The 24,270-nt window shown below is 38.5% G+C and overlaps 1 protein-coding gene across 1 annotated transcript; it reads left to right on the top strand.

The window, feature by feature from the left end:
* The first annotated feature begins 9,206 nt into the window (after positions 1-9,206).
* Serpinb2 (serpin family B member 2) lies at positions 9,207-23,241 on the top strand. Its single transcript, XM_075987379.1, has 8 exons — positions 9,207-9,250; positions 13,303-13,479; positions 16,417-16,536; positions 18,442-18,570; positions 19,382-19,499; positions 19,760-19,902; positions 20,533-20,697; positions 22,168-23,241. Exons 2-8 carry the CDS (start codon positions 13,312-13,314, stop codon positions 22,570-22,572), a joined length of 1,248 nt encoding a protein of 415 aa, XP_075843494.1. The 5' UTR covers positions 9,207-9,250; positions 13,303-13,311; the 3' UTR covers positions 22,573-23,241.
* Positions 23,242-24,270: the final 1,029 nt, after the last annotated feature.

Below are 24,270 nucleotides of genomic sequence, written 5' to 3'. Positions count from 1 at the left end.
TATAAAACTCCGTGTAAGCTATTGTCCAGAATATGATGTTTTTCAGCATCTTCATGGATTTTTTCCACGTTTTTTTATTTTCTGTGTGTATGGTCAAATGTTCAAAACCATAGAAAGGCTAATGGGGCAGTCTTCCTCTGGAATTCCGTTCTCTCCACACCACTGTCTGATATTTTAATACATTTATATAATAATTTTGGTGCTTTCCTCCTCATCTCCTTCTCTCACTTTTTCTCCTTCATACATTTTCTTCTCAACAAGCCCCTTTATATCTCCCTGCCTTTCTTCTGTGTTTTGTAATTAATAATTCAATTAACTAAAAGTTTGTGTCTGAGAGTGGGAAGGGCATCTTATCAGTGAAAACAAGAAAACCCCACCCATCCAACACCAGTAGTGCCGCGGGGAAGAGTGAGGCCTCCTAGTTACTTACCCATTCATGATTAAATGTTAGGGGGCCCAATGTTAAGCAAGTCTTATTCAGATAAACCCAGCTGCAATGAGGCAAATGAGCGCAATACTTCCCTTATATCTAAAGACATCTTTTGCCCTGCACTTCTCCCCATCCCCTGGATCTTATGCTCTTTCTGCTACATCTTCTTTGAAGTATCCGAAGCCTTACAAGATGTGATAGGTGATTTATTTGGCCCATTTAGGGCAGAGATCTCCACCATGATTTATTCCTAGGACTTTGGCCACTTATAGGCTTCTCCATTAACCACTGTCCACTGTAGTAAGAAGTTTCTAAATGTATAATGCTCACTATAGCATTACTTTATATATTTAAGCATGAGTATTTAGAAGGTAGCTTACAGTATGGCCATTTAGAAAAAAAAACAAACAAAGAAATGAAAAAACAAAACAAACAGAAAATCCTAGCGGATTTCATTCAAATACTATAATCTAGTCACAGGCTCTTGACCAGATTTACAAAACCAGACATGAGATACCCCTGTCGATCTGGCCTCAAGTCCAATAAGAAAGTGGTTAGCTATCTCCATACTGGTAATGATACTATTCATATTAGAGGGTACTTATATGGGTGGACTTTTTCATCTGCCAGTTTCCAAATAATGCAACCGTTAGCTCAGGCTTATTACTAACTAGCTCTCACAACTTAAATTAACCCATTTCTAATAATCTTGTATTGCCACATGGCTTGAGGCTTACCTGTCCTTCAGCATGTTTTACCCCCTCTGCATCTCCTGGAGACTCCTCTTGACTTTGCCCTCCTTTCCAGCCTCCTCTGTGTCTAGCTGTTCTGCCTTTGTTTTTTTGCCTACCTACTGCCCAGTTAATTTTTTTTATTAAACCAATCCAAGTGGCAAATATTAACAGCATACAAAAGGATTATTCCACAACATACCCCATTCCTGCTATGCCTTTATTTTATCTTACAATATTCAGAACTGTGTAATACTATTGATGAGTTTTCCCCCTCATCAGCATCACACTGAGAAAGCTAGCCGGTGCAGATGGAGCTTCCAGCTCAGATGTAGCTTGATATCTTCTAGCCCTGTGACCACAGTGTGGACTCCTCCTCTTTTATTTTTTATGGTTTACTATCTTTATTCTTGCTCAGTACTTTATCACTGCTTAGAACTCTTGTGACCCTGAGTCTGGGAGACTCTCATATAACTGTGTAGCAGAGGATATATTTCTCTGATGCTACCCACAGTCTTGGTGCACACCATGACCACTGAATATCATGGCTTCTGTTCCTTTGTTGATGAACTCCTGTGAGAATCTGACCTAAAGTTACCAGGGTTTCTGGATTTAGGATCTCTTGGGATTCACAGCTACTTCCTAGGATGATGCAGTCTGGACTAGGGTTTTTTCTATTTGCATAAAAGAAGGGAAACAAATGGTCCATACTTCAGGTTTTCAGTAGAGGTATGGAAGATCCTTGTGAGCCACAGAAGTTTGCTTTTATTTTAGTTCAAAAACATTAAATTAACATGCTCCACAACACATAGTGTATTAAGTCTATTTGTATAAAATTGAAATGCAGAACTTCTCTCAGAAGTTTTATAGAGAAATAAACAGATTATTTTAGGCAAAACTTAGATACAATTTAGGTATATTAATAGGAGTCAAGTGATCATGATCATTAATGCTGCATGTGCCAGATACTATGGTAAATAAACTATAACATTTAATTTAATGTGATTAGAACTCTGTTAGTCTCTAGATGACCTCCAAATCATACAACTCAGGCTAGACTTTATCTTATTTTTATTGACACACGTAAAGAAATTTAGAAGAGCCATGGTGAGTCAGATTTATTCTGCAAATAGATCAAACTTATTGATTAAGGGTTCTTACACTAAACATGAGTACAAGACTGCATAAGTAATTTTAAAAAGAGAGAAAGGAAATGTGTATGCACATGTGTGTGATAAAGAGAGAGAGAAAGAACAGACTCAAAAATTATTTGATATTAAAAATAGTAGTATTCAAAATTAAATGATAGATAAAATGAATTGATTTGTGCTTTGAGGCATATGCCTGTTATATCAATGCTCAGGAGAAAGAGGGAGGAGAACCAGAAGTCCAAGTTCATTCTTGACTACATAAACTAACTCAGGGCTAGCTTTGAGTGCATGAGAAACCCTATTTCAAAACACATGAAAAGAATGGGCGAGAGAGAGAGGAAGGGATAAGTTTCAAACAAGTAAAGGGTGTTGCTTTGAACTTATCTTGGTGATTGCTAGGCAAAGTGGAAGTAAATGAGAAGAAATAGGTCTGGGACAAAGGGACTTATGTTTTATATTGGGCAGGTATCTCAGTTAGGACCTCCATTGCTGTGAAGAAACACTATGACAATGGTAACTCTTAAAAAGGAATTTATAATTTGGGTGGCTTACAGTTCAAAGGTTCAGTCCATTATCATCATGGTGAAACATGCTAATATGAAGGCATACATGGTGCTAGAGAAGGAACTGAGAGTCCTCTATCTTGATATGTAGGCAATAAGAAGTAAACTGTCTCACTGGGTGTAGCTTGAGTACAGGAGACCTCAAGCTTACTACCACAGTGACACACTTTCTCCAACAAGGTCACACCAACTTCAACAATGCTATTCTCTTTAGAAACCATTTTCTTTCAAATCACCACAGTAGGTGAACCTGAGAAAGCTGTCAAAAATGCCAAAAAAAAAAAAGATGGTCAAGTGGAGATATCTATGAGGAATCTAAAGTTTCAGTTCTTGAAATGAGTAGAGAGGTAAAGACTGAAGAGACTTCTGGAGATGTCAGGGTCCCTAGCCTTTCTTCTCCCACCCATCAAACATCTTCCTGGTTGTGATCTAAGTTCTTCATGACTAATGAACAGGAATAATTTCTCTTCTCTTCTCCTCGATTTTACCCAATTCTAAATAAGAATGTTAAGATTGGAAGTGAAAGGATTCTAGCCAGCCTGAGCATGGCAAACATGATTCTGGCAGGTCTTTCCCTTCTTGCTTCTCTCTGCCTTGCTAAAAACTGTTAAGTTGCACTTCTAAAGCTGGCCACCAAGATCCATTCCTTATATGGCCACTTCCTTCTCCTGAGTCAGGTCCAGTTATCAAAGTATTGAAGTCCAGCAATCAAAAGCCTCCTTTGACTCACCAAATTAACATGCACAATTAAAATTAAACATTTCATCTTAACACAGGGCCCTCACTGTTTAATTTTTATAAACTGTCATTTGCCTGTGGGACACATCTGTCTCCTTTCTATCCAGAGGCCTACTCTTTTGTCCCTGTTCCCCACTACCTTGTTTCCTTCCCCGTCTCCCTTGTCCTCTATCTACTGTCTAGTCTTTTACTTACTGATCCTTGTCTCTTTGAGGCGAGTACATTTCCTTTATGCTAAGAACTTGGTCTTGGGGTGTCCTGAGCCAATACAAGTCCCTGTAGGAAGGAGATAAAAATTCCAGCCCTGAGGCAATATACATGATTGTTTTGCAACTCATTTAAAATCAAGGGATTTGCTCCTGTTATTTTACAGGGGATGAAATCCAAAAACCTTGTATACATCATCTTTATAGTTTAGTACAAATTAGCACTATTGACCAGTATGATATTTTTTCTAATCTTAAAAAAAGATACATAATATCTATAACAGAATAAAAACAAAGTAATTGATGTCAAGTCATTCAAACACTGATTACTTGCTATCTTCTAAATGTATTTTATAAAATTTACCATTAAAATGTATTTCTTTCTTTTTGCATACAACAATGACTGTGGCAGAGTAGAATTATGCAAGAGAAACAGAAACTAAATTAGGATTTAAATATAAATATAAATAATATTTGCTCATAAATTATCCATGAGGGTAAGTAAGGTAGACCAGATGATGAATGCAGTTAAGTCTATATGAGTCTAATATTATATCATTCACCCCTCTAAAGAAACATTTGATTGTAAGCATCCAGTTTCATCTATTGTGTGATGCATGAGTCACAGAGGTTCTAAGGCTGTTCTGAAAGTGTCCTTGCATGCTTTTGACATGACAAGTCTTTGGGCCTCTATTGGTTTTCTCATGTAACATCTATTGTGTGATGCCTGAGTCACAGAGGTTCTAAGGCTGTTCTGAAAGTATCCTTGCATGCTTTTGACATGACAAGTCTTTGGGCCTTTATTGGTTTGCTCCTGTGGCTGAATCATAGAATACTGGATCTTTGTTTCAACAGCTTCTCAGCCAAGGAATCTGTGTTTGGGTTTTAACTTGGTAACAAGATAAATACTCTGCCAGAGGTGCTATACTCCCTGACATAGCTTGTTTCTTATGAAAATATTCTCACACTCAGGCTGGCCCTGGGCTTATCTTAAAATCTGTGAGGTTTTCTGCTGTTGTTCTAGATTTAGACAACTTCCTTTCTCTGGTCAGGCCACTGTCACTCCCCCTCAAAGCCAACTCAGTCCCTTGCTTATCTTCTTCACACACCCCGAAACTCCTTTCCTGCCTGCTCTCCTTTCACTGGCCCGCTACACAGGAACTTAAAGATCTGACACATTTCTTCCTGAGCCATTGATGTGCGTGGTTTATTGTTAATAGTAAGTATACTGAAAGTGGATCAGTAAAATAAGAACATTATATAGAATTTTGCATAGTTTTTTTTCTAAATGACATCTGTTGGGCATTTTAATGGTAGTTCTGTTAATGTGAAGATAATGAATGTTTCTAATTGGTATATTTCCTCACCATCAGAAGATAATTTTGGTAACTATTGAAGTGTTGATGATTGTCTATTTAAAATGGAGAACAAATGTATTGCTGTTTCCCATGCTTTCCACAACTAAGCCATTGAGCAGACAACTAGAGAACACCTACTAGGAGACATGTATCTGTCTTAACCACTAAATCTCATGGCTGACGAACTCAAGCTCATTTCCAAATCCATCAGGGAAGACAGACACTAGATAGTTTATTCCATCCACAGGGACTAGGCAGCATTAAAACATTAGAAATTGGCCTCCATATTATTTTTTAACATACAATTGTTTGGATATTGCTCATAGAGGAGAAGGCAATCAGAATAGACTTTTTGATAATGTAGTTCTGATTTTAAACAGTGCCTGTGGGACGGGAGACAGAGTTCAACAGTAGAGCATTTTCATGGCATGAATGAGGCTCTAAATTATCTTTCCATTGCTACAGAAAACAAAGAAACAAAAAGCTCTCAACAACTGAAAAAAGAAACAATAACAAACAAGCAAAAATTACCAAGAGTACAATTCCCCAAATAAAAGTAATGTCTATGTATGAAGGAGTACATAGAAATAATTTTTGAGTATAAAAAGTGATAGATTTCTAGAGTAGGATATTCACTGATATTTTGACATATTTCATTCAAGTTGTATTTCTGCACATTTTATTTATAGAGTTGAGTCCTATTATGAATGACTATATTTTTCTCTACTTTTGATTATTGTGTACACATTTTCCTAGACCACCGTTCTACCATGCTCAGCTTTCATAAGAATGATCTGTCCTAGAATATAGCATGCGTGAGTATAGGTTACAGCAACTTATCTCATTCCTTTAGCAAGTGGAAAGGGACTCTGCGATGGGTGGACTTTTGCTACCAGGACACACTAGCCAGCTTCACCGTTGTGCTTTTGAAGATCTCCTATCCTTTGAATTTCCTTCACATCTTCAGCTTTCCCATTGTGAAATGTTTTTTTAACCAGTCTGTCTGTCCTCTGGAATTCAGAGTGGGCTGTCTTTAGTCAGGGCCCACTTCTGCCTGAGTCCAAGGCTCCTCTGTAAGATCTTTTCCCTTTATAGTTTCTCTTTCTGCCTCACAATAGCAATGCTTCTTCCGGAAGATTATAGGAAACTCAGCAATGCTTTGTACCTATTTCTGTAATTTTAACATCTTTTCCTTTCTACCCTTATGGGGTGTGTGTATGTGTGTGTGTGTGTGTGTGTGTGTGTGTGTTGTTTTCTTTACCTTCATGTCAACTTTTTCTCAAGACATATATTACCCATCCCATCTTATCTTCCCTAGGGCAGTATTGGTAGTAGTTCATTTAATTTCTATTTATATTTTTTTTGTATTTTTCTAATTGTGTGTTATGTGATAATTTGCTTTATTATACAAAATTTGTGAGATTTGGTAAAATAAAGATGAGATGGTAACTTGTAAGCCTAGCCAACAGTCACACTGTTATGCTGGCTCATGCTCATACAATAAAGTCCTTGCTATACAGCAAATACTGAGAAAGCATTGTCTCATCTGTTCTTCATCAAAGATTGTTATTCACACACACACACACACACACATATATGTGTACATGCATATATACACATATATGTATGTGTGTAACAATGCTTAACATATGTGTATTTTTTTCATCTCATGAAAATAAAAACAGAAACTAGAGGTTTAGTGGTCTGGGCACTGGCTTAGAGGATCTCTGATATTAGTAGTATGGTTTGACAGCTATAAAGAAAAATCAGCCTCGCTCTCTGGATCCAACATTGCTGCAGCTTCTCCTGTCATCACATAGTCACACAACTGAAGTGGCTGGCATGGCCTGGGTTGGCTGTGAGCAGTACGGACATTTCTCTTGCATCTTCCCTTCTCATCAAGAACATTCTCCTCCCCCCCAGAAAACATTCTCTCATAAAATTTTCCCAGAACTCATAGATCAGAACTGAGTTTATCTCTTGAGAACAAGGAGTATCTGAATAACGCACAAATGAAATGAAGGGAATGGTTGCAGAAGAGGAGTACCTTGGTCCTTCCCAGCTGGGTAGTGGTACTAGGAAAGTAATGCTTACAAAAGGCAAGAAATAGGTCCAAGATTATACAACTTGAAAGTGGAGAAGGGAGAACTTGAGCTAGATCTTTCTAAATCTTTCAAAATCCCCATTCTTAATCCTCACCACACTATAGGGCCTCTCTAGAGAAGTTTAGTATTTTACTCACTTCACCAAAAATGATTTAGCAAGAAGCCACTTTTTGGTTCGTATTGTTCTTGCTGCTGTGATAATCACAATTCCCCCTTAGGGATGGAATCCTAAGTGTGAGGAAGCAGCTGCATGGAACTGATGATTATACTGTAGACTCAACTCTAATGGTGCATTTCTGACTGGAAGGAGCTCATTGAGCCTTACAGGAGTCCAAATGGGATTCAGGAAGCGACAGGGTAAAAAAGCCACAGACCGGGCCAACAGGGAGTAGGGTGACGGAAGGTGAGAGTGAGGCAAAGTGTGGACAAAGTCTAGGCACACTGATCCATGCAGACAGCAACGCTGACGTGCGGATGGAGGATGGCTGAAGAGCCGCTTAACTCGGGGGTGCAGGCTCGGGGACCAAGACTAAAAGGGGAAAGAGCCCATCAAGCAGTAACGTCCACTGAGTGTTTACAGGGAGAAAAAACAGAATATGGGGGTGACACATATCAACCCAAAGTGTTCCTGATTTAATGGAGTAATTTAAGGAGTTTAAAGTTCATCTGTGATCGAAGGCATTTTTTTTAACTAATGCTGAAGTCTTCTTCTTCTTATTCTTTTTCTTTTTTTCCATTTGAAATGGGGCTTGTACACTCGGATTCAGGCAAACACCAATTTTTTTTTTTTTTTTTTTTTTTTTTTTTTTTTTTTTTTTTGCTCCCGGAGGTCTTCTATCATTTCAAAAGTGATGCTATCCTTGACTTCCAGGCAGATACAGAAGAACCTGCCAATTGTACTCCTCCAACAATCAGGGTTTAAGATACTCTGTTCTTCTGCAACCAGAGACTGGTCAGGTCAGGGTGAAGTCTCACAGAGGAACTCAGGGTGACTCCATCTCTGATCTCACTCTCCCTGACAGTGAGATCTTCATTTCAAAGCCAAAGAAAGTCATGGAGTCTTCAAAGCTTGCTGAGGAGAAGCAGGGCACATTTCTGTGTCCTGTGTCTGCTCTCTTTTATGGAAATGCACAGTGAAGATCTGAGAAGTGATCTGAAAGATGTGTTTCCAGCTTTTTCTGATAAATTCTAATAATATGAACATTTTTAGATTCGTGATTACAATTAGTTATGTGAATTTTATCTTTTTTTCTCCAACATTTTTGTTTATAATTTTTAGTTATCATGATGTGTGAATTTCTGTCAATTTTAAGTCAACATCAGCAGTAGGTTGTTATGGTTTATAATAGCATAAAATCCATGGTGTAACCAAGGCCATATAAAAAGTTCTTTGGGTGTGTCCTGAGACAGTAGGTTAGAGTTGAACACAGAATTATTAAGGTTATTATTCCTAAGAAAATCAAAGATTAAAATAGAGAATTATTGAATGATAAAAACAGTGTTTCTCTTATTCTGTGTAGAGGGTTCTTTGAGTCTTCCTCAACTCAACAAGAAGAAATGATCACATCTTTTGCTGCGAAGACAGATGGTGCCTGTCCAAAGCTGGATTGAGTATCATGGAATTTAATTACTATCATTGAGTACCTGTGAGAAACAATAAAGACCCAAGAGTGAATGGTGCAGATTGCTGCTAGTAGGTTTAAATTGGAAATTGCTAAATTCTTGAATTTCTAAATGATGTCATACTTCTCAAGTTCTTTTTTTAAACTGAACACTACAAATCAGCATTCCTTTCCTACTGATGTCTTTATGAGTAAAATGTTGAATCATACAAAGAACACAAATTTAAAAGTTTAAAAAAAACTGTGGGAGGAGCATGGCCATATAAAACCAGTCATTACCTCGTCCTTGCTATTCCGGCTTGCCAAAGAGCCTTTCCTGGCTGTCAGCTGCTCACAGGATTAGAAGGTAATAAAGTGCTTCTGGAAGCCCCTGGTCATCTCTAATGAATCCAGACTTCTCCTTTCTCTTCCTTCATAGTAACTTTTTAATATATTGACCTGTGTAGAGGGTGAGTAAAAGATGTAACCATGTTTTCTTTTTCATTTGTTTAACTAAAGGTATTTTGGGTTAAGACTTGAATTAAACTTATGACTGCTTAACTTTGAATCTCAGAAGACAGCAAGTGCCTATGAATCAAAATTAAAATGTATGTTTATTGTAATTTCAATTTTAATATTATTGAACAGGTTACAATATGTATGTTCTATATTAACTATTATTTTGATATAGAATTAGACATAAATAGCTACAAATATTAAAATGTTTGTATTTAAGCAATTGAAAGTAATTATTACATTAAATATAAATAAGTGACATTTAATTGTCATCTAAATTTAATAGTCAGAAACTATAAAAATTAAGCAGTTATTTGGGCCAGGATGATCCAGGATCAGAGCATAATTATTTAACTTAGTTCAGTAATGGACCAATTCTGTGAAAAATAAATATCAAATAAATTAGTTGATTGGTTGACCAAGCTAGCAATTTAATCTCTAGTAAGCAGATAATTATTCATTATAAAAACTATCAACTAAAATACTACCCCCTCGTTTCTGAAAAGCTTGTTCTATTTTTGATGGGCTGTTTCCTTGCCACTATTGTTTTATCTTAATTTTCACTGATTTTTGAAATCAATTAAAACATTTTCATTATTATGATTATACAAAGAAATGTTTGAAATGGCACAGCAAAAATCTAATTTGTCAGCTCGTGCTATTGTGGAGAGGGAGTGTGGCAGGTGGTGAGCCTACGGCACCTCCCAGATTCATCACTTCTGCCGAGTTTCACTAGTGCTTTGCCAACTTGTATTTCAGGAACTGACAGACAGGGAAAGAGCCCAGCCCAGCACATCATTTCCATTCGTTCTTACTAATGTTAGCAATAGTCTCATATTTGGAAGCATATGATTAGTCCTGAAATGCCTACATCTTCACATTTTCATTACTCTAGCAGAAATCCCAAAGGACATAGGGTATGTAATCATTTCCATTAAACAAAACGCGCAGATTTAATTAGGTGACCGAAATAAGGACATCAACTATTATTTTATGCAAATGTAGCTAAGAAACTAGAACTCCAGGACAAGGGATGTTGCCCAGATGGTGAATTGCTTTCCGAGCAAACACGAAGCCCTGGGTTCAATTCCTGGCAGTTTATAAATCAGGCTTGGTTGCACAGACGTGTAATCTAAGCACATTGATGCAGACAAAGGAGGATAGAAACCCTATAGCATCCCTGACTACCTGTTGAGTTCAAGGCTGGCCTCTCTAATACAAAATAATTCAGGTTGTTTAGTTCAATTTTTTTTTCTTTTTTGGTAGAACTGGTGTTCTGAACACAGGTGGCTGCATACCTGGTACTAAGTTATGTCCTCAGACAGAGATGAGTTTTAAAGAAGTGAACATATCTGGAACAATTTTACTCTGCTTAGTACCATCTTGTTCTCTGTCAAGTCACCCAGAGTCCTACTTTCATATTAACTGTCTTGGCTGATAAAGGCCTTGACCCTTGCATCCTGTTAATGCCTAAGTGACCGACTGGCTTAGACTGTGGCACAGGCTGAGAAGCAGGAGAGGTCATGATATGCTCCCCTAGCTGGATCACTTATTTGAATTTTTATGCAGGGGCAGAGAAACATTTTATTTATAATTTTAAAATTATTTATTAAGGAAACCTATGCATGGAGTCTAATTGTAGTATTAAGTCACTGAAGAAGAAGTTATTTTCTGAACTATCTATTTTATTCAGAAATCTGTGATGAAACAAGACAGAAAGCAATACTGTTTTTTTGTCAACTAATGAGCTTTCTAGGAGCAATATGGACTTGCTACTTCTCTTTCTTGTTCCCCTTTGTAATATTCTCAGTATAGAACTTCCTTAACTGACAGAGTGAAGCGGTGCCATCAACCTGTGAGATCTGAAGATCAGCAAACTTTCTTTGGCAGATCCCAGCCTGCACGCTGCAACATCACAGTAACTGTGGGACCACACAGAAGTTGCTTAACCTCCAAGAGCTTTAGGAAGGCCTCTGTGACCCTCCAAGGGTCAGTGAAAGGCTTAACCTGGTGACCTAAATTCAATGCCTGGAACCCATTGAGAGGTGAAAGGAGAAAACTGCCTCCATAAAGTTGTCTGATCTCCACAGGCCCCCGTAATGTGTGCACCCACGCTCACACTCGGCCCCCGTGACGTGTGTACCCATGCTCACACTCGGCCCCCGTGACGTGTGCACCCACGCTCACACTCGGCCCCCGTGACGTGTGCACCCACGCTCACACTAGGCCCCCGTGACGTGTGCACCCATGCTCACACTCGGCCCCCGTGACGTGTGTACCCACGCTCACACTCGGCCCCCGTGACGTGTGCACCCACGCTCACACTCGGCCCCCGTGACGTGTGCACCCATGCTCACACTCGGCCCCCGTGACGTGTGCACCCACGCTCACACTCGGCCCCTGTGACGTGTGCACCCACGCTCACACTCGGCCCCCGTGACGTGTGCACCCATGCTCACACTCGGCCCCCGTGACGTGTGTACCCACGCTCACACTCGGCCCCCGTGACGTGTGTACCCATGCTCACACTCATGTGCCCACAGCCCCACACTAGTAAGTTAAATACAGAGGCAAGAAATAGAAAAGAATTCTAAAAATACATTTTAATTTACTATTTTGTCATTTGTACAAAATGCAATTGCCTTATGTTACAAATGACAATACGTCTGTAAACAGTCAAGACAGTTTGCTTAATCCAGGGGTCTCTCCACTACTCCCCAGTTCTGGAAAATCTTTGTTCCAAAAGGTTTACAAAGAGATGAGTGCTGTCATTGTTTGGTGTATTTGTATATTTTGGTAATTATAGGTTATTTTAGACTATGATGAAAGAAAAATAGAGAAGTAGGAAGATGGTGGTTGGCATCCCTTCCCACACACCACCCTTGGGTGTGTCCAAGAATCCAGCTGCACAGAGATCCTTAAGTTGTGGAAGGCATGCCTGACCTTTTTTAGATAACTATAAATTAAACATATTGTGTGGTTCCTACATTCTTGAATTGCCCCTGAATTCCTATGGGTACGTAGATTTGTATGACAGGAGAAGAGGGTACTAAAGTGAACTCCCCAGGCCATAGGAAATCCTTTTAGACCAAGGCTGAGGCATATGAGGAGAGAATATGCTGGGGATGGTAGTATCTGGACACAGATAGCAACCCTAATGTATGTTATACACCTCAAAATGGAGAAGTTGAAAGATTGTCTCACCTGAACCCAGCAAGTCCGTGTACATGTGGCACCCATTTGGATAAGTGTATTATATTCTGCATATGAACATAGGTGTATGTGGTGTGGGTATGTGTAGTGTGAATATGAACGAAACATGGAGGTGACTTTCCTGCCTTCAATTTCCCCTCCCACTCTCTGTTACTGAATGGCATTGTCAGCTGGCTTTTGTGCAGTAGCACGCTCTTTCTGTGCACAGAGATAGCTTTCCTTCTCCTCACAGGATTTCAGGAGGATTAAATGATTACACAAGAAAGGTGTTCAGTAGTTAGTGTCCACAGTTTGGGTGTCTAACATGTAGAGAATAGAACTCAGATGAGTGTTACGGTTGTTACTATCCTCATTATAATCTGGATTTCACAAAGTGTCATTCCTCAGAACTGTCATCATATCCCAGGATTGGCTACATAGTTTACAGAGGCTGGGGAAAATTGAAATTGCAGGGTTTCATGTTTAAAATGACTCAAATTTCAGAATGGAGTCAAAGAATGTTACACCTGCACACTGTGAGGAGCACATGGCTTGTGACTCTAAGCAATTTTCACCGTCCACATTTTGTCTCATGGAGGGAAGACAGGAAGGGAACCATAGGCAGGACACTGCCTATATCCCTCTGCCAACTTCACTCCCAGTGCCGAACAGTCATTCATAGCTCTTTCTCTCTCTTCCCCTTCGTTCTAGACCGAAACAATGGAAGAGCTTTCCATGGCAAACACCGTGTTTGCCCTCAATATCCTCAAGCATATAGAACAATCGAACTCTGCCCAGAATATCTTTTTCTCTCCGTGGAGCATCTCGTCCACCTTGGCTATGGTTTTCCTCGGTGCCAGGGGCAACACTGAACGCCAGATGGCCAAAGTAAGTTGCTTTAAACCTCACCTCAGAATCCAGTGTTTTCTGAATTGAACCGTAGGCTTGCTCTCGTTTTGTGCTCAGGTCATTTTGACTCTGAGAAAGCAGGGATGGTGGCATGACTGTCATCACCAGCCATCACAGCACAGATTCTGTTAGTGTAAATCTAGAAAATGTCCAAATCAGGAAACTCCTCTAATGCAGATAGCAGAAGGATGTTAGCATTTCTATAATGATGAAAATAGCAACTGGCAAATCTTTCATTTAAACCAGATCATGCTCATAGTTTGCACAGCAAGGGTTTTGAGCTCTTCCTTTCACATGGTTTTAAGTTAAATATCACTATGCAGATAAGAACACTGGCAACCTGTTCCCAAGAGCACCTGTGACCTTTAGTTTCCAGCTGAAGCTCCCTCTTAACAATACCACTGTGGGTTTCCCTTTTCTTAAAAAGAATGTCTCCTGATGGTTTTAAGCCAGGGTCACAAAGAAAAAAAAAGCACTGTTAGCATTCTCACAGAAATATATATATATCTTTAATAGACTTCTTCACATTATCCACTGTGAAACTATGTTTACAAGTGTGGCTGGATATTGTAGATACCAAGTCCTCAAAGTCAATGAGAACAGCATGTAAAACATCATTGCCAGGGATTTATGTATCAAGGTTTTTTCTTCTTTCCTTGATGAATGGACAGAGATTCACACAGGAGATCTTTCTCCAGACTTTAGAACTACTTAAATTATAATCTTCAATATACCTAAAGATTCATAGAATGTATTGTAATTTCTCATGATCATGTTACTTGCTAGGTCAAAGACCTGAATGTGGAAATCATATAATTAAAATTTCATTATATCCACATGCATGCAAATACTAAGAATGTGCGTTCTGAGCACAAGCACTCATTGTGTTTGCCGTCACACCAAAATGCCACGGGCTCCTACCCACGTTCCCATGAGAACTGTTTCTGAGCATGAATACATTCTTCTTGAGAACATGTTGACCCACTTCAGGTGAGCCTCTTTTCAAGTACAGAGTTTCACAGAGACAACATGAACCAACAGGTCAGGAAGTAGATTCCTGTCTAAACTGGAGTCAGTTTAAACAGCATGTCTTACAACAAGACTCAATTGTTCAACCCTGATGATAGCAGAGTTGTGCCACACTTCTTCCTCCTTACTTCCTTTGTCTTGAGAAAGCATAGTAAACCACGGTTTGCAAAACCTTAGAAAGAGTTTGTGCTTTCAACTTTTAAGTGTTAAGGCCAGGAACAGCACAGCTAGAGTGTGAGTCTCAGATGAAATGCTCTGAGTTAAAGTGATTTTGATACTGAAGGAAAAATTCTCCTCGTGGTCACTCTAGGCAGAGAGATTTTCTAACTCAAGAAAGTTCTTTCGGTCTGTGGGACCATGCAGTTTTCTTACAACTCTGCTGCATGGCGAGACTTTAAAATTCAAGTGCTAACTTGATTGGTTTCTAAGTAAAAAGGCTATTTCCTTAGATTAGGGAAGAAGGGCAGGCTATGCAGCACCAGCTCCATGCTTCCTGCCTCACTCCCAGATTAAACAATGGAAGACTTGCAGAGAAAGGTCCCCAAATACTAATCCTTTTCTAGTCTAGAACGTATTCAACTAGCTAGATATAACTGCCCACTTCATTACAAGATGCCAATTACCAGTCCATTTACAATTCTGTTTCCTCTTTACCATGGGCCAAAAGGAGAAGTGTTTCAGGGTCAGAGGTTCTCAAAAACTTTAGACATGGCTGGCTGTGGGAATCTGAGTCTGGAAGACTAGGCTGGGCTGGTGGAACTTTGTGGAGAAGGTCTTTCCCTATCGCCTCTACTAGCTGTATGAAACCACTTACAGTGAGAGAGATGCGGTGTATCAAGTGCTGTGAATTACCCCGACACAGTGAGAGAGATGCGGTGTACCAAATGCTGTGAATTGCCCCTACACAGTGAGAAAGATGCAGTGTATCAAATGCTGTGAATTACCCCGACACAGTGAGAGAGATGCGGTGTACCAAATGCTGTGAATTGCCCCTACATGGTGAGAAAGATGCAGTGTATCAAATGCTGTGAATTACCCCGACACAGTGAGAGAGATGCGGTGTACCAAATGCTGTGAATTGCCCCTACACAGTGAGAAAGATGCAGTGTATCAAATGCTGTGAATTACCCCGACACAGTGAGAGAGATGCAGTGTATCAAATGCTGTGAATTGCTCCCAACATAGGTATTAGTTTCTATGTGCACATATTATGTGTGAATGTCTTATCTAGGTGATCCTTCTTAATATTTGGTGACTGATATTCATGTTAAAGCCCACTATGGCTTCTAACTTTCCTAAGCTTAAAATGTATTTAGTAGGAAAGTCCACTTCAGAGAAGAGGAGATGAGTTAATTCTATTAATTTATTTAAAATATTTAAAAAATACAGTATTAAAATATTGGTGTTTTTCAAAACAATTTGTGGACTGGATGAAATTTAGATAATTCAGGGTAGATTTTATAAATCATCTCATAATAACATTGTTTTTTAAATTTTTAGTAAAAGAGTTAGTATCAAGTACATCATGGATTTTTGAGACACAGAAAGAATGCCTATGCTTATTTTCCACATACAAATACAGAGTCAGACAGTACCATCTAGAGCAGTGCTTCTTAACCTTCCTAATGCTTTGACCTTTAGTGTGCTGTGGTGACTCCCAACCATAAATTATTTTCTTTGCTTTTTCATAACTGTAATTTTGCTAGTTATGAATCATAATGCAAATATCTATTTTCTGATAGTCTTAGGTGACCCTTGAAAAGGTTTGTTCTCCCCCCAAACGGTTTCACGACACAGAAATGCTGATCTAGAGATTCCTGAGCCATTGGTTCAAAGTGAAGTAATTTTGCATGGCCACGTCATCACTCCTCCTGATTCTGACTGCAGGTGCTGCAATTTAACAAAGTTAATGGAAATGGCATCACTATGGGAACCCCAGCGAACGTCAGAGGCTTTGATTGCACACAGCAAATACAGAAGGGAAATTATCCTGATGCTATTTTACAGGTACTGGACTTGGTTTTGCTATATCATTTTATATTCTGTCTCTAGCAGCTTTTTGTCTCAGGGTCATAGTGTTGAACTGAGAAGAAATGTAGCAGAGTTCTACTATCCATAGGAAGAGCACCCAGACTAAGTACTGGGATGAATATCCCAAGGGCATCCAATAACAAGGTCAGAGCCAGTGCAGCATCCAGGCTTATTAATGTTTCAGCAATGGTTGCTCCTCAATCCTATTACATTATTCTGCCATAAGTATATATAATATGTATAGTACTGTTTTTGTATCATATTATTCATATTTATAATAAACTATTTATTCTGAAAGTGTTCTACGTTATGTTGCAAGAATGTTTGGATGCACAAGTCCATAGGTGTTTATGGGAATTTCACGAGGAAAAGAGGGTGATCATAATAGGGGTTGGTGAAGCATAAACCTGGTTGCTGCAGGAGAATCTAATGAATATATTATTTGCTTATAATATACCACCTATCTATAAATACTTGTCATCTGTCTAGCTAACTATCACTTATTATCTACCTGCTATGCATATGCATCTATCTACTCTATACCTATTATCTATCTTTCATCACCTATCTAATTATCACCTATCTATTTGTCTATATCTACCTGACAACTCTGTCATCTATCTCTCTGTTATCTATCTCCCATCTATTAACAACTTATCATATGTCCATCCATTTATCTATATCTATTGCTGGTAATAATTCTATTCATCCATCTGTTATACAAAGTAATACCTTTATCCCATAGGCTATATCCTTAAAAACTGGCTGCCTAGTTACATTAACAAAATTATGAAGGGATAAACTATTGGTAACTAATTTACATGGTTATGCCCATGATTAGATTATGGGGACATGTCTCCTGATTCTTCTTTCCTGAATATACTAGTGTCCCACCCCCCATCACTTGGTGTGATGTGGGGTACAGAAGGTAGATAAAGCCTCCCAATACTTTCTAAAACACTGGAGAGCTCTGTCTTGTACTTGAGCCCAGTCACTATTGTGACTGAGTCTGTCTGTCACACTGCTTAGCATTTGGTCTCTCATCAATTTTGTCAACTTTTAAAGCTCTGTTGTTTTTTTTTTTTTACTACAAAGGTCACCTTCTAAAATGGGAACCTATTAAGGCTATATAAAGTGTGGTAACATTTCACTATAGTTTCATTGAGAACTTCACAACTGACAAGTAAAATTGCATATATGCAGGGTACATGAGGTAATATATCTATACCTTGTGAAATAATTACCACAAAGTAATACTTTGACCACATATGCAGTCATTTTGCGTGTGTGTGTGTGCACGCATGGGGGATGGTGGGTGGGAATCTATTTAAATATGTCTTTATCACAAATTTCAGAAACAGTCCAGACTCACTAACTGTACTCCTAATGCTATACTTTAGAACCTCTGGGTTTATTCATTCTGTAATATAATAAAATTTCATCAGAAACACTAGAGTTTAGAAATATCAAAAGAACTGTCTTTCATTCAGGCTGTGGGGTTTCTTATTTCTAATGAATCTAATCTACAGACACAGCAGAAGTCTATAATTATTAAAGTGTACCTTTATAGCCTTCCTATACTACATTTCTATATTTGCTTTTGCTTTTACCCCCATGGGGTGTTGAAACAAGCTTACCTTGAATTCATTATGTTGCCATAAGACTTGAACTTAGTCTTGTGTCTCTGTCTCTCTTGGGGTCATAGGCGGGAGACATTACTCCAATCTTTTTGAATGACATTTTTACAGATCTTTTTCCTCTAATGGACTAGAAAAAAGATGCATGCATACAATATTTTATTGTTGTTTTGAGAAAATGTTATTGCTTCAAGAGTCTTTAGTTAGTATTACTGTGTAATAAATGAAAATTTCTTCTGTTTAGGCACAAGCAAGAGATAAAGTCCATTCATCCTTCAACTTGCTCAGCTCAGCAATCAACACTTGCTCAGGAGATTACTTACTGGAAAGCGCCAATAAACTGTTTGGAGAGAAATCTGCTAGTTTCAAGGAAGTAAGTGAAGTTGACACTAAAAGAGTTATTCCAACACAAGCAGTGAGGTCATTTGGAAACACTTCTCCACGATTCTCAGGAGCAGACTCAGAATTGCAGGTGGGCTTTTAAAGGCTGGCTTTACTGTCTCTCCTGTTCCTGCTGAAGATGTCCATACAAAGATCAACAAATTACAATAGTGATGTAACTGCTTTTCCCAATGATGTAACTGCTGTTTCCTCTATTTCCCCAAGCTATACCTCTGTTCTTTTTCAGTGTCTTTTCTTAAAGTTTAATTAATTTTTAAAACCATCTTTTTTCAATTTACATACCTATCCCAGTTCCCACTTCCTCCTCTTCCTCCCACTCTCCCTCACTATCCCTCCACTCCACTCCCATCCACTCTTCAGAGAGGGTAATGCTTCCCATGGGGAGTCAACAAAGTCAGTCAAATCACTTTGAAGCAGGACTAAGGCCCTCTGCCCTAAATTTAGGCTGAACAAGGTATCTCTCCAAAAAGAATGGACTTCAGAAAGCCAGTTCAAGCACTTGGGATAAATCCTGGTCCCACTGCCAGTGGCTCCACAGACTACCAACCATACAGCTGTCACCCATACTCAGAGGGTCTAATGTCATTAGTGCAAAGATAGAGTTGGTGCTGGAGCATAGAACTGGGCATTATCAGTGAAAGTGAAACTGTCCTGGATCTACACGCCCCCCAGCCATCTCACCTCCCTCTGCCTTATGTCTCCTTGTATTTGTTGGAGCCTGTAATTCATCATGCCTCTCTTATTCAACATATGCCGTGTGTAACTGTGGTTTTTTTTTAAAGGAATACATACAACTCTGTAAGAAATATTACTCTACAGAACCAGAGGCAGTAGACTTCCTTAAATATGCGGAAGAAGCTAGAAAAAAGATAAATTCCTGGGTCAAGACCCAAACCAAAGGTAAAACTTTGGATTTTTTCTTCTGTTTTTTTTTTCTTTTGAAATCAAACATCCTTGAATATCACCCTCATTCCCTCAAAATTGTACAGTCAATGCTCTTTCACCTCCTTCTGAGTTGAGTAAGTCTCAGACTACTGAAAAACAATATACAAGAAAGTGATTCCTCCAAATATCTTAAAAAGTTATACTTTATATGTAGCATTATACAGTTTCTTTCATTTTTTATTATAAAACCTAAACATGTATTGTGTTCTCTACAGGTGAAATCTCAAACCTGTTACCGGAAGGTTCTGTAGATGAAGACACCAAGATGGTACTGGTGAATGCTGTCTACTTCAAAGGAAAGTGGAAAACTCCATTTGCGAAAAAACTTAATGAGCTTTATCCTTTCCGTGTGAACTTGGTATGAAACAAGAAGCATTTTTCTAGCATTATTTTAGAGCTTGGAAAAGAATACAGAAAACTTAGAGACTATTCATTGATTTTCCCATAACTTGCTAGTTATAGCTTGGGTGGGCATTGGCTCTTTCAGGCTACTGAGTGTCATTCAAAAATTCTTAAGAGTCAATGGACAGTGAAGACCATGGTTTTATAATTTGTAATTATGTGACATAATTCTTCTTGCCTGGACTTAAATGCTGGTTTTACATTTGCACTATGACTTCATGTATTATCCATTTGTTGCAGTTTTGATCTTTAAAGCTTGAATAATATCTAGTTCAAAAGATTGATGTGAATGTTTGACGGAGTTTATCTAACTTCCTGGGTCATTTTAGGCATTACAAATTTATTATAATTTTATTAGTAGTAGAAGTATTATTACTATTATTATCTATCTTACTAAGTATTGGCTATAAGATACAAAAAAGCCATTAAGTTTGAGGACCTTCTCTAAACACTATACAAATAATTTGCTTTTTTGATGGAAGAAAACACATCTTCCTAGCTTTGACCCAGAAATTATTTAGTCTTTCTGCAAATTTCTCAAACATCTGAGAACTGACTTTCATATTTTACATTTTAACAATATTAGCGTGAGAGCATACCTGTTCAGATGATGCACCTACGTGAAAAGCTGAACATTGGATACATAACGGACCTAAAGACTCAGATTCTAGAGCTTCCGTATATTGGAAACATCAGTATGTTCCTGTTGCTTCCTGATGAGATTGAGGATGCGTCCACTGGCTTGGAGTTGGTAATGCATTCCAGTTTCAATTATTTTCAAATTTGGCAGCAAAATCTCCTTTGCTCAAAATGAGTATTGATGTCTTGGAAATAGTGTGTAATTTGTCACAAATGAATGATTAAGTTGATTTACATGTATCAATTTCGCAAAATCTCAAAGTCTGAAACTTATGTGGTTTATCCTACCAAATTACAAAATTTGTCCAGCTCATTAAGTTTTAAACATAGTAAAGTCATTTAATTGCTCATTTTATTTTCTTATTTTTTAAGATTATAATTATTCCCTTCTTTCCTCCTTTCAAGGCTCCTTTATACCCTTTCTTGCTGTCTTTCAAACTTTATGGCCTACTTTTCATTGCTTATTGTCACATGCTTATATACATACACATATAAATATGCAGTCTTAAATACAGACTTCTCAGTCTGTATAACGTTATCTGTACTGTTTTCAGGACTGACTATTTGATATTAGACGACCGTTTGATTTGCTCTTCCCTCAAGAAGATCATTCCTGCCACTCTCACAATTCTTCAGTTGCCTGTAGTTCTTCGTGTGGGGTTGTGGCCTCATTTTCTTTTGTATTCTTTAATGCTTTATTAATAGGTTGAGAATTCTATACACTTATGTAAAGTGCCTTGATACGATTCAGTCCTTGCTTTCTCCCCTACTTTTCCAAAAAAAGTAAACCCTCTCACCACTTTTCCAACCAACTTCACATTTTCTTTTTTCAACCTCACTGAGGTCATTATGTGTTGACAGAATGTGTGCAGATGTAAGACTATCCACTGGAACATGGACACTTATTAGGAACTTTACCCATGAAGAAAATGACCTCTCCCCCCATAGTAGCCGTCAGTGATTTTGGACATGACAGAGCCATTGCATACATGAATTCAGAGAATCATACACAAAACCTACAAAAGACCAAGCCAGCCAAATAAGAGTTTCTATAGTAGAGGGGCTCATGCAGTCCCACCTCTAACTGAGGAGTAATTGTCAACTAATAGGAATACATATATTGAGTTCAGGCCTTACTATGTAGCCCTGGCTGGCCTGGAATTCACTTATGTAGTCCAGGATAGCCTCAAACTCATAGAGATCCTCCTACTTCTGCCTTTTGGGTGCAATAATTAAACCCACACACCAGTGCACTTAGCTTTGCAATTGATTTTTTAGAAGTGTTATTTGTTATTATTTTTATATTTATGGCTATATTCACTGCATGAAGTTTGTATATCACATGTATGCAATGTTCATGGGGACCAGAAGAAGACATTGGATCCCCTGGGGCTGGATCTACTTATGGTTGTGAGCTGCCATTCGGTTCTTAGATGCAATCCTGGGACCCCTGGAAGAGTAACCAATGCTTATAACCACTGAGTTATCTATCCAGCCACTTGGCAATTGATGTTTAACATTAGGCTTTGAGTTAATTTTTGTCTTTTCTCAAATTCACTTTTTTTGTTCTTTATTCTTACAGCTGGAAAGTGAAATAAACTTTGATAAATTCAACCAATGGATGAGCAAAGACACAATGGCTGAAGACAATGTTGAGGTCTATCTCCCACAGTTCAAGCTAGAGCAACATTATGAACTCAAGCCTATTCTGAGAAGCATGGGCATGGAGGATGCCTTCAATAAGAGCAAGGCCAACTTCTCAGGAATGTCCAAGAGGAATGACCTTTTTCTTTCTGAGGTGTTCCATCAAGCCACAGTGGAAGTCAATGAGGAGGGCACTGTAGCAGCTGGTGGCACCGGGGCAGTTATGACAGGGAGAACTGGTCACGGAGGCCCACAGTTTGTGGCAGATCATCCCTTTCTTTTCTTTATCATTAACAAAACTACCAATACAATACTATTTTGTGGTAGATTCTCCTCACCCTAAAATGGGAAGACCTTATTTATACATTGTATTTTTATAGCATTCGCTATAAGCCACAGAATTGCTTCTGTAAGTGCCAACTGAAGACTTTTCTACATACACGTTTTTGTACTTCTGATTGATATACACTAAATATAAACTCAGAAACAATTACACAACTCTCAACAATACTTATAAAAAAGTCTACTAATTATTGTTTTCTAAAGCTGTGTGATATCTACTTAGTTCATTCTCATTATTTCTTTGTCTTTATACCTTTCTTTTTTTACAGTATTATTTATTATTTATATAATGGTAGTTTTACAAATGATTGTCCTCTGTATAACAAAACTGTAACACTGAAGAAACAGGTAACCAGAGAATTTTTCTATCTAAAAAAGCAAGCATTTGATCTAATAATGAAGGAACAATTATATGCTCTCCCATAATAATCACCCAAACAAAAACACAATAAAAGGCAAAGCATGTTACATTTCTATCACTGTATGTCACATGTATGTTTCTGTAACTCATGTGCAATTGAAAATATGCAGTAACTTAAGCAAGCTTGCTCACTTACAAGTATTTGCTGTTCTCTATTAGGTATGTACAGCACAGCTATCAGTCCTGATTGTTAGTCTTTGTTCCATTACTGTAAGAAAATACCAGAGATAATAAAGTTGAAATTTTTTTCTGTCTTATTGTTTTAGAAGTTTTACTCCAAGGTTGGTAGGATGGTTGCTTTTGTGCCCGTGGTCAAACAGTAGAATGTGGTAGAAGGTGTGTAGAATATTGCTGTTCATTTCAAGAATGTCAAAGAGAGGAGAAAAAGAGACTAGTCCCCCTCATCCCCTTAAACAGCATGTGATCAAAGATTTGGACTTTTCATCAGGCTCTTTTTTTTGTAGTTTTGGTGCCTGTCATGGAACTACCTCTTATAGACCAGACTGGCCTCAAACTCACAGAGATCCACCTACCTCTACCTCCCAAGTGCTGGGATCAAAGGCGTGCACCCCCACCACCCAGCAGGCTCTACCTCTTACATGTTTCCACTACCTTCTAGTAGCTTCAGTCAGGGGACCAAACCTCTAAAGCATGGCACTTTCAAAGACATTCCACATTCAAGCTATAACACCTTGATTCCTACGAGCTAACCACAATCTATCACTTGTGGGAACATAGAATAATAGTCACAAAAAGGAGAAGAGAGCATAACTACTTCTCTTGCATGAGCCAGCACTGAGGGTGATTGGGATGGTGGACAGTTGGGCTTTTCTCTGCTAACTTGGCATAAGGTAGAGTTACTTGGGAAGAAAAAACTGATTTGAGAAATCCTTCCATTAGGTTGCTTATAGAAAAGTCTATAGGGCATTTCCTTGATTAGTATTTGATGTGGAAGAACTTAAACCATCATGGAGGATGCCATGCCTTAGCAGGTGGGCCTTGCTTCTCTAAGAATGCTGGTCAAGCAAACCAGGGAGCGGCCCTCCTCCATGTCTAGGTTCTTGCAGTGCAGGAGTTTCTGTCCTGGACTATGATATCCAATTGTAAGCTAAATTACTTTCTTCTCCAAGTTGCTTTTGTTCATAGTGTTTTATCACAGCAATAGAACAGTGTCTTAGTCCTTGCTCTATTGTTGTGAAGACATACCATGACCAAGGAAACTTTTATAAAAGAAAACTTTCTTTTGCAGAGTGAGGTTGAATATTTATTCGGGGGGTT

This window comes from Microtus pennsylvanicus, chromosome 10 (genome assembly GCF_037038515.1).
Source record: "Microtus pennsylvanicus isolate mMicPen1 chromosome 10, mMicPen1.hap1, whole genome shotgun sequence".
Lineage (NCBI taxonomy): Eukaryota > Metazoa > Chordata > Mammalia > Rodentia > Cricetidae > Microtus > Microtus pennsylvanicus.
Note: the sequence above shows the minus strand (reverse complement) of the source record. Positions and strands in the feature narration are given on the sequence as shown.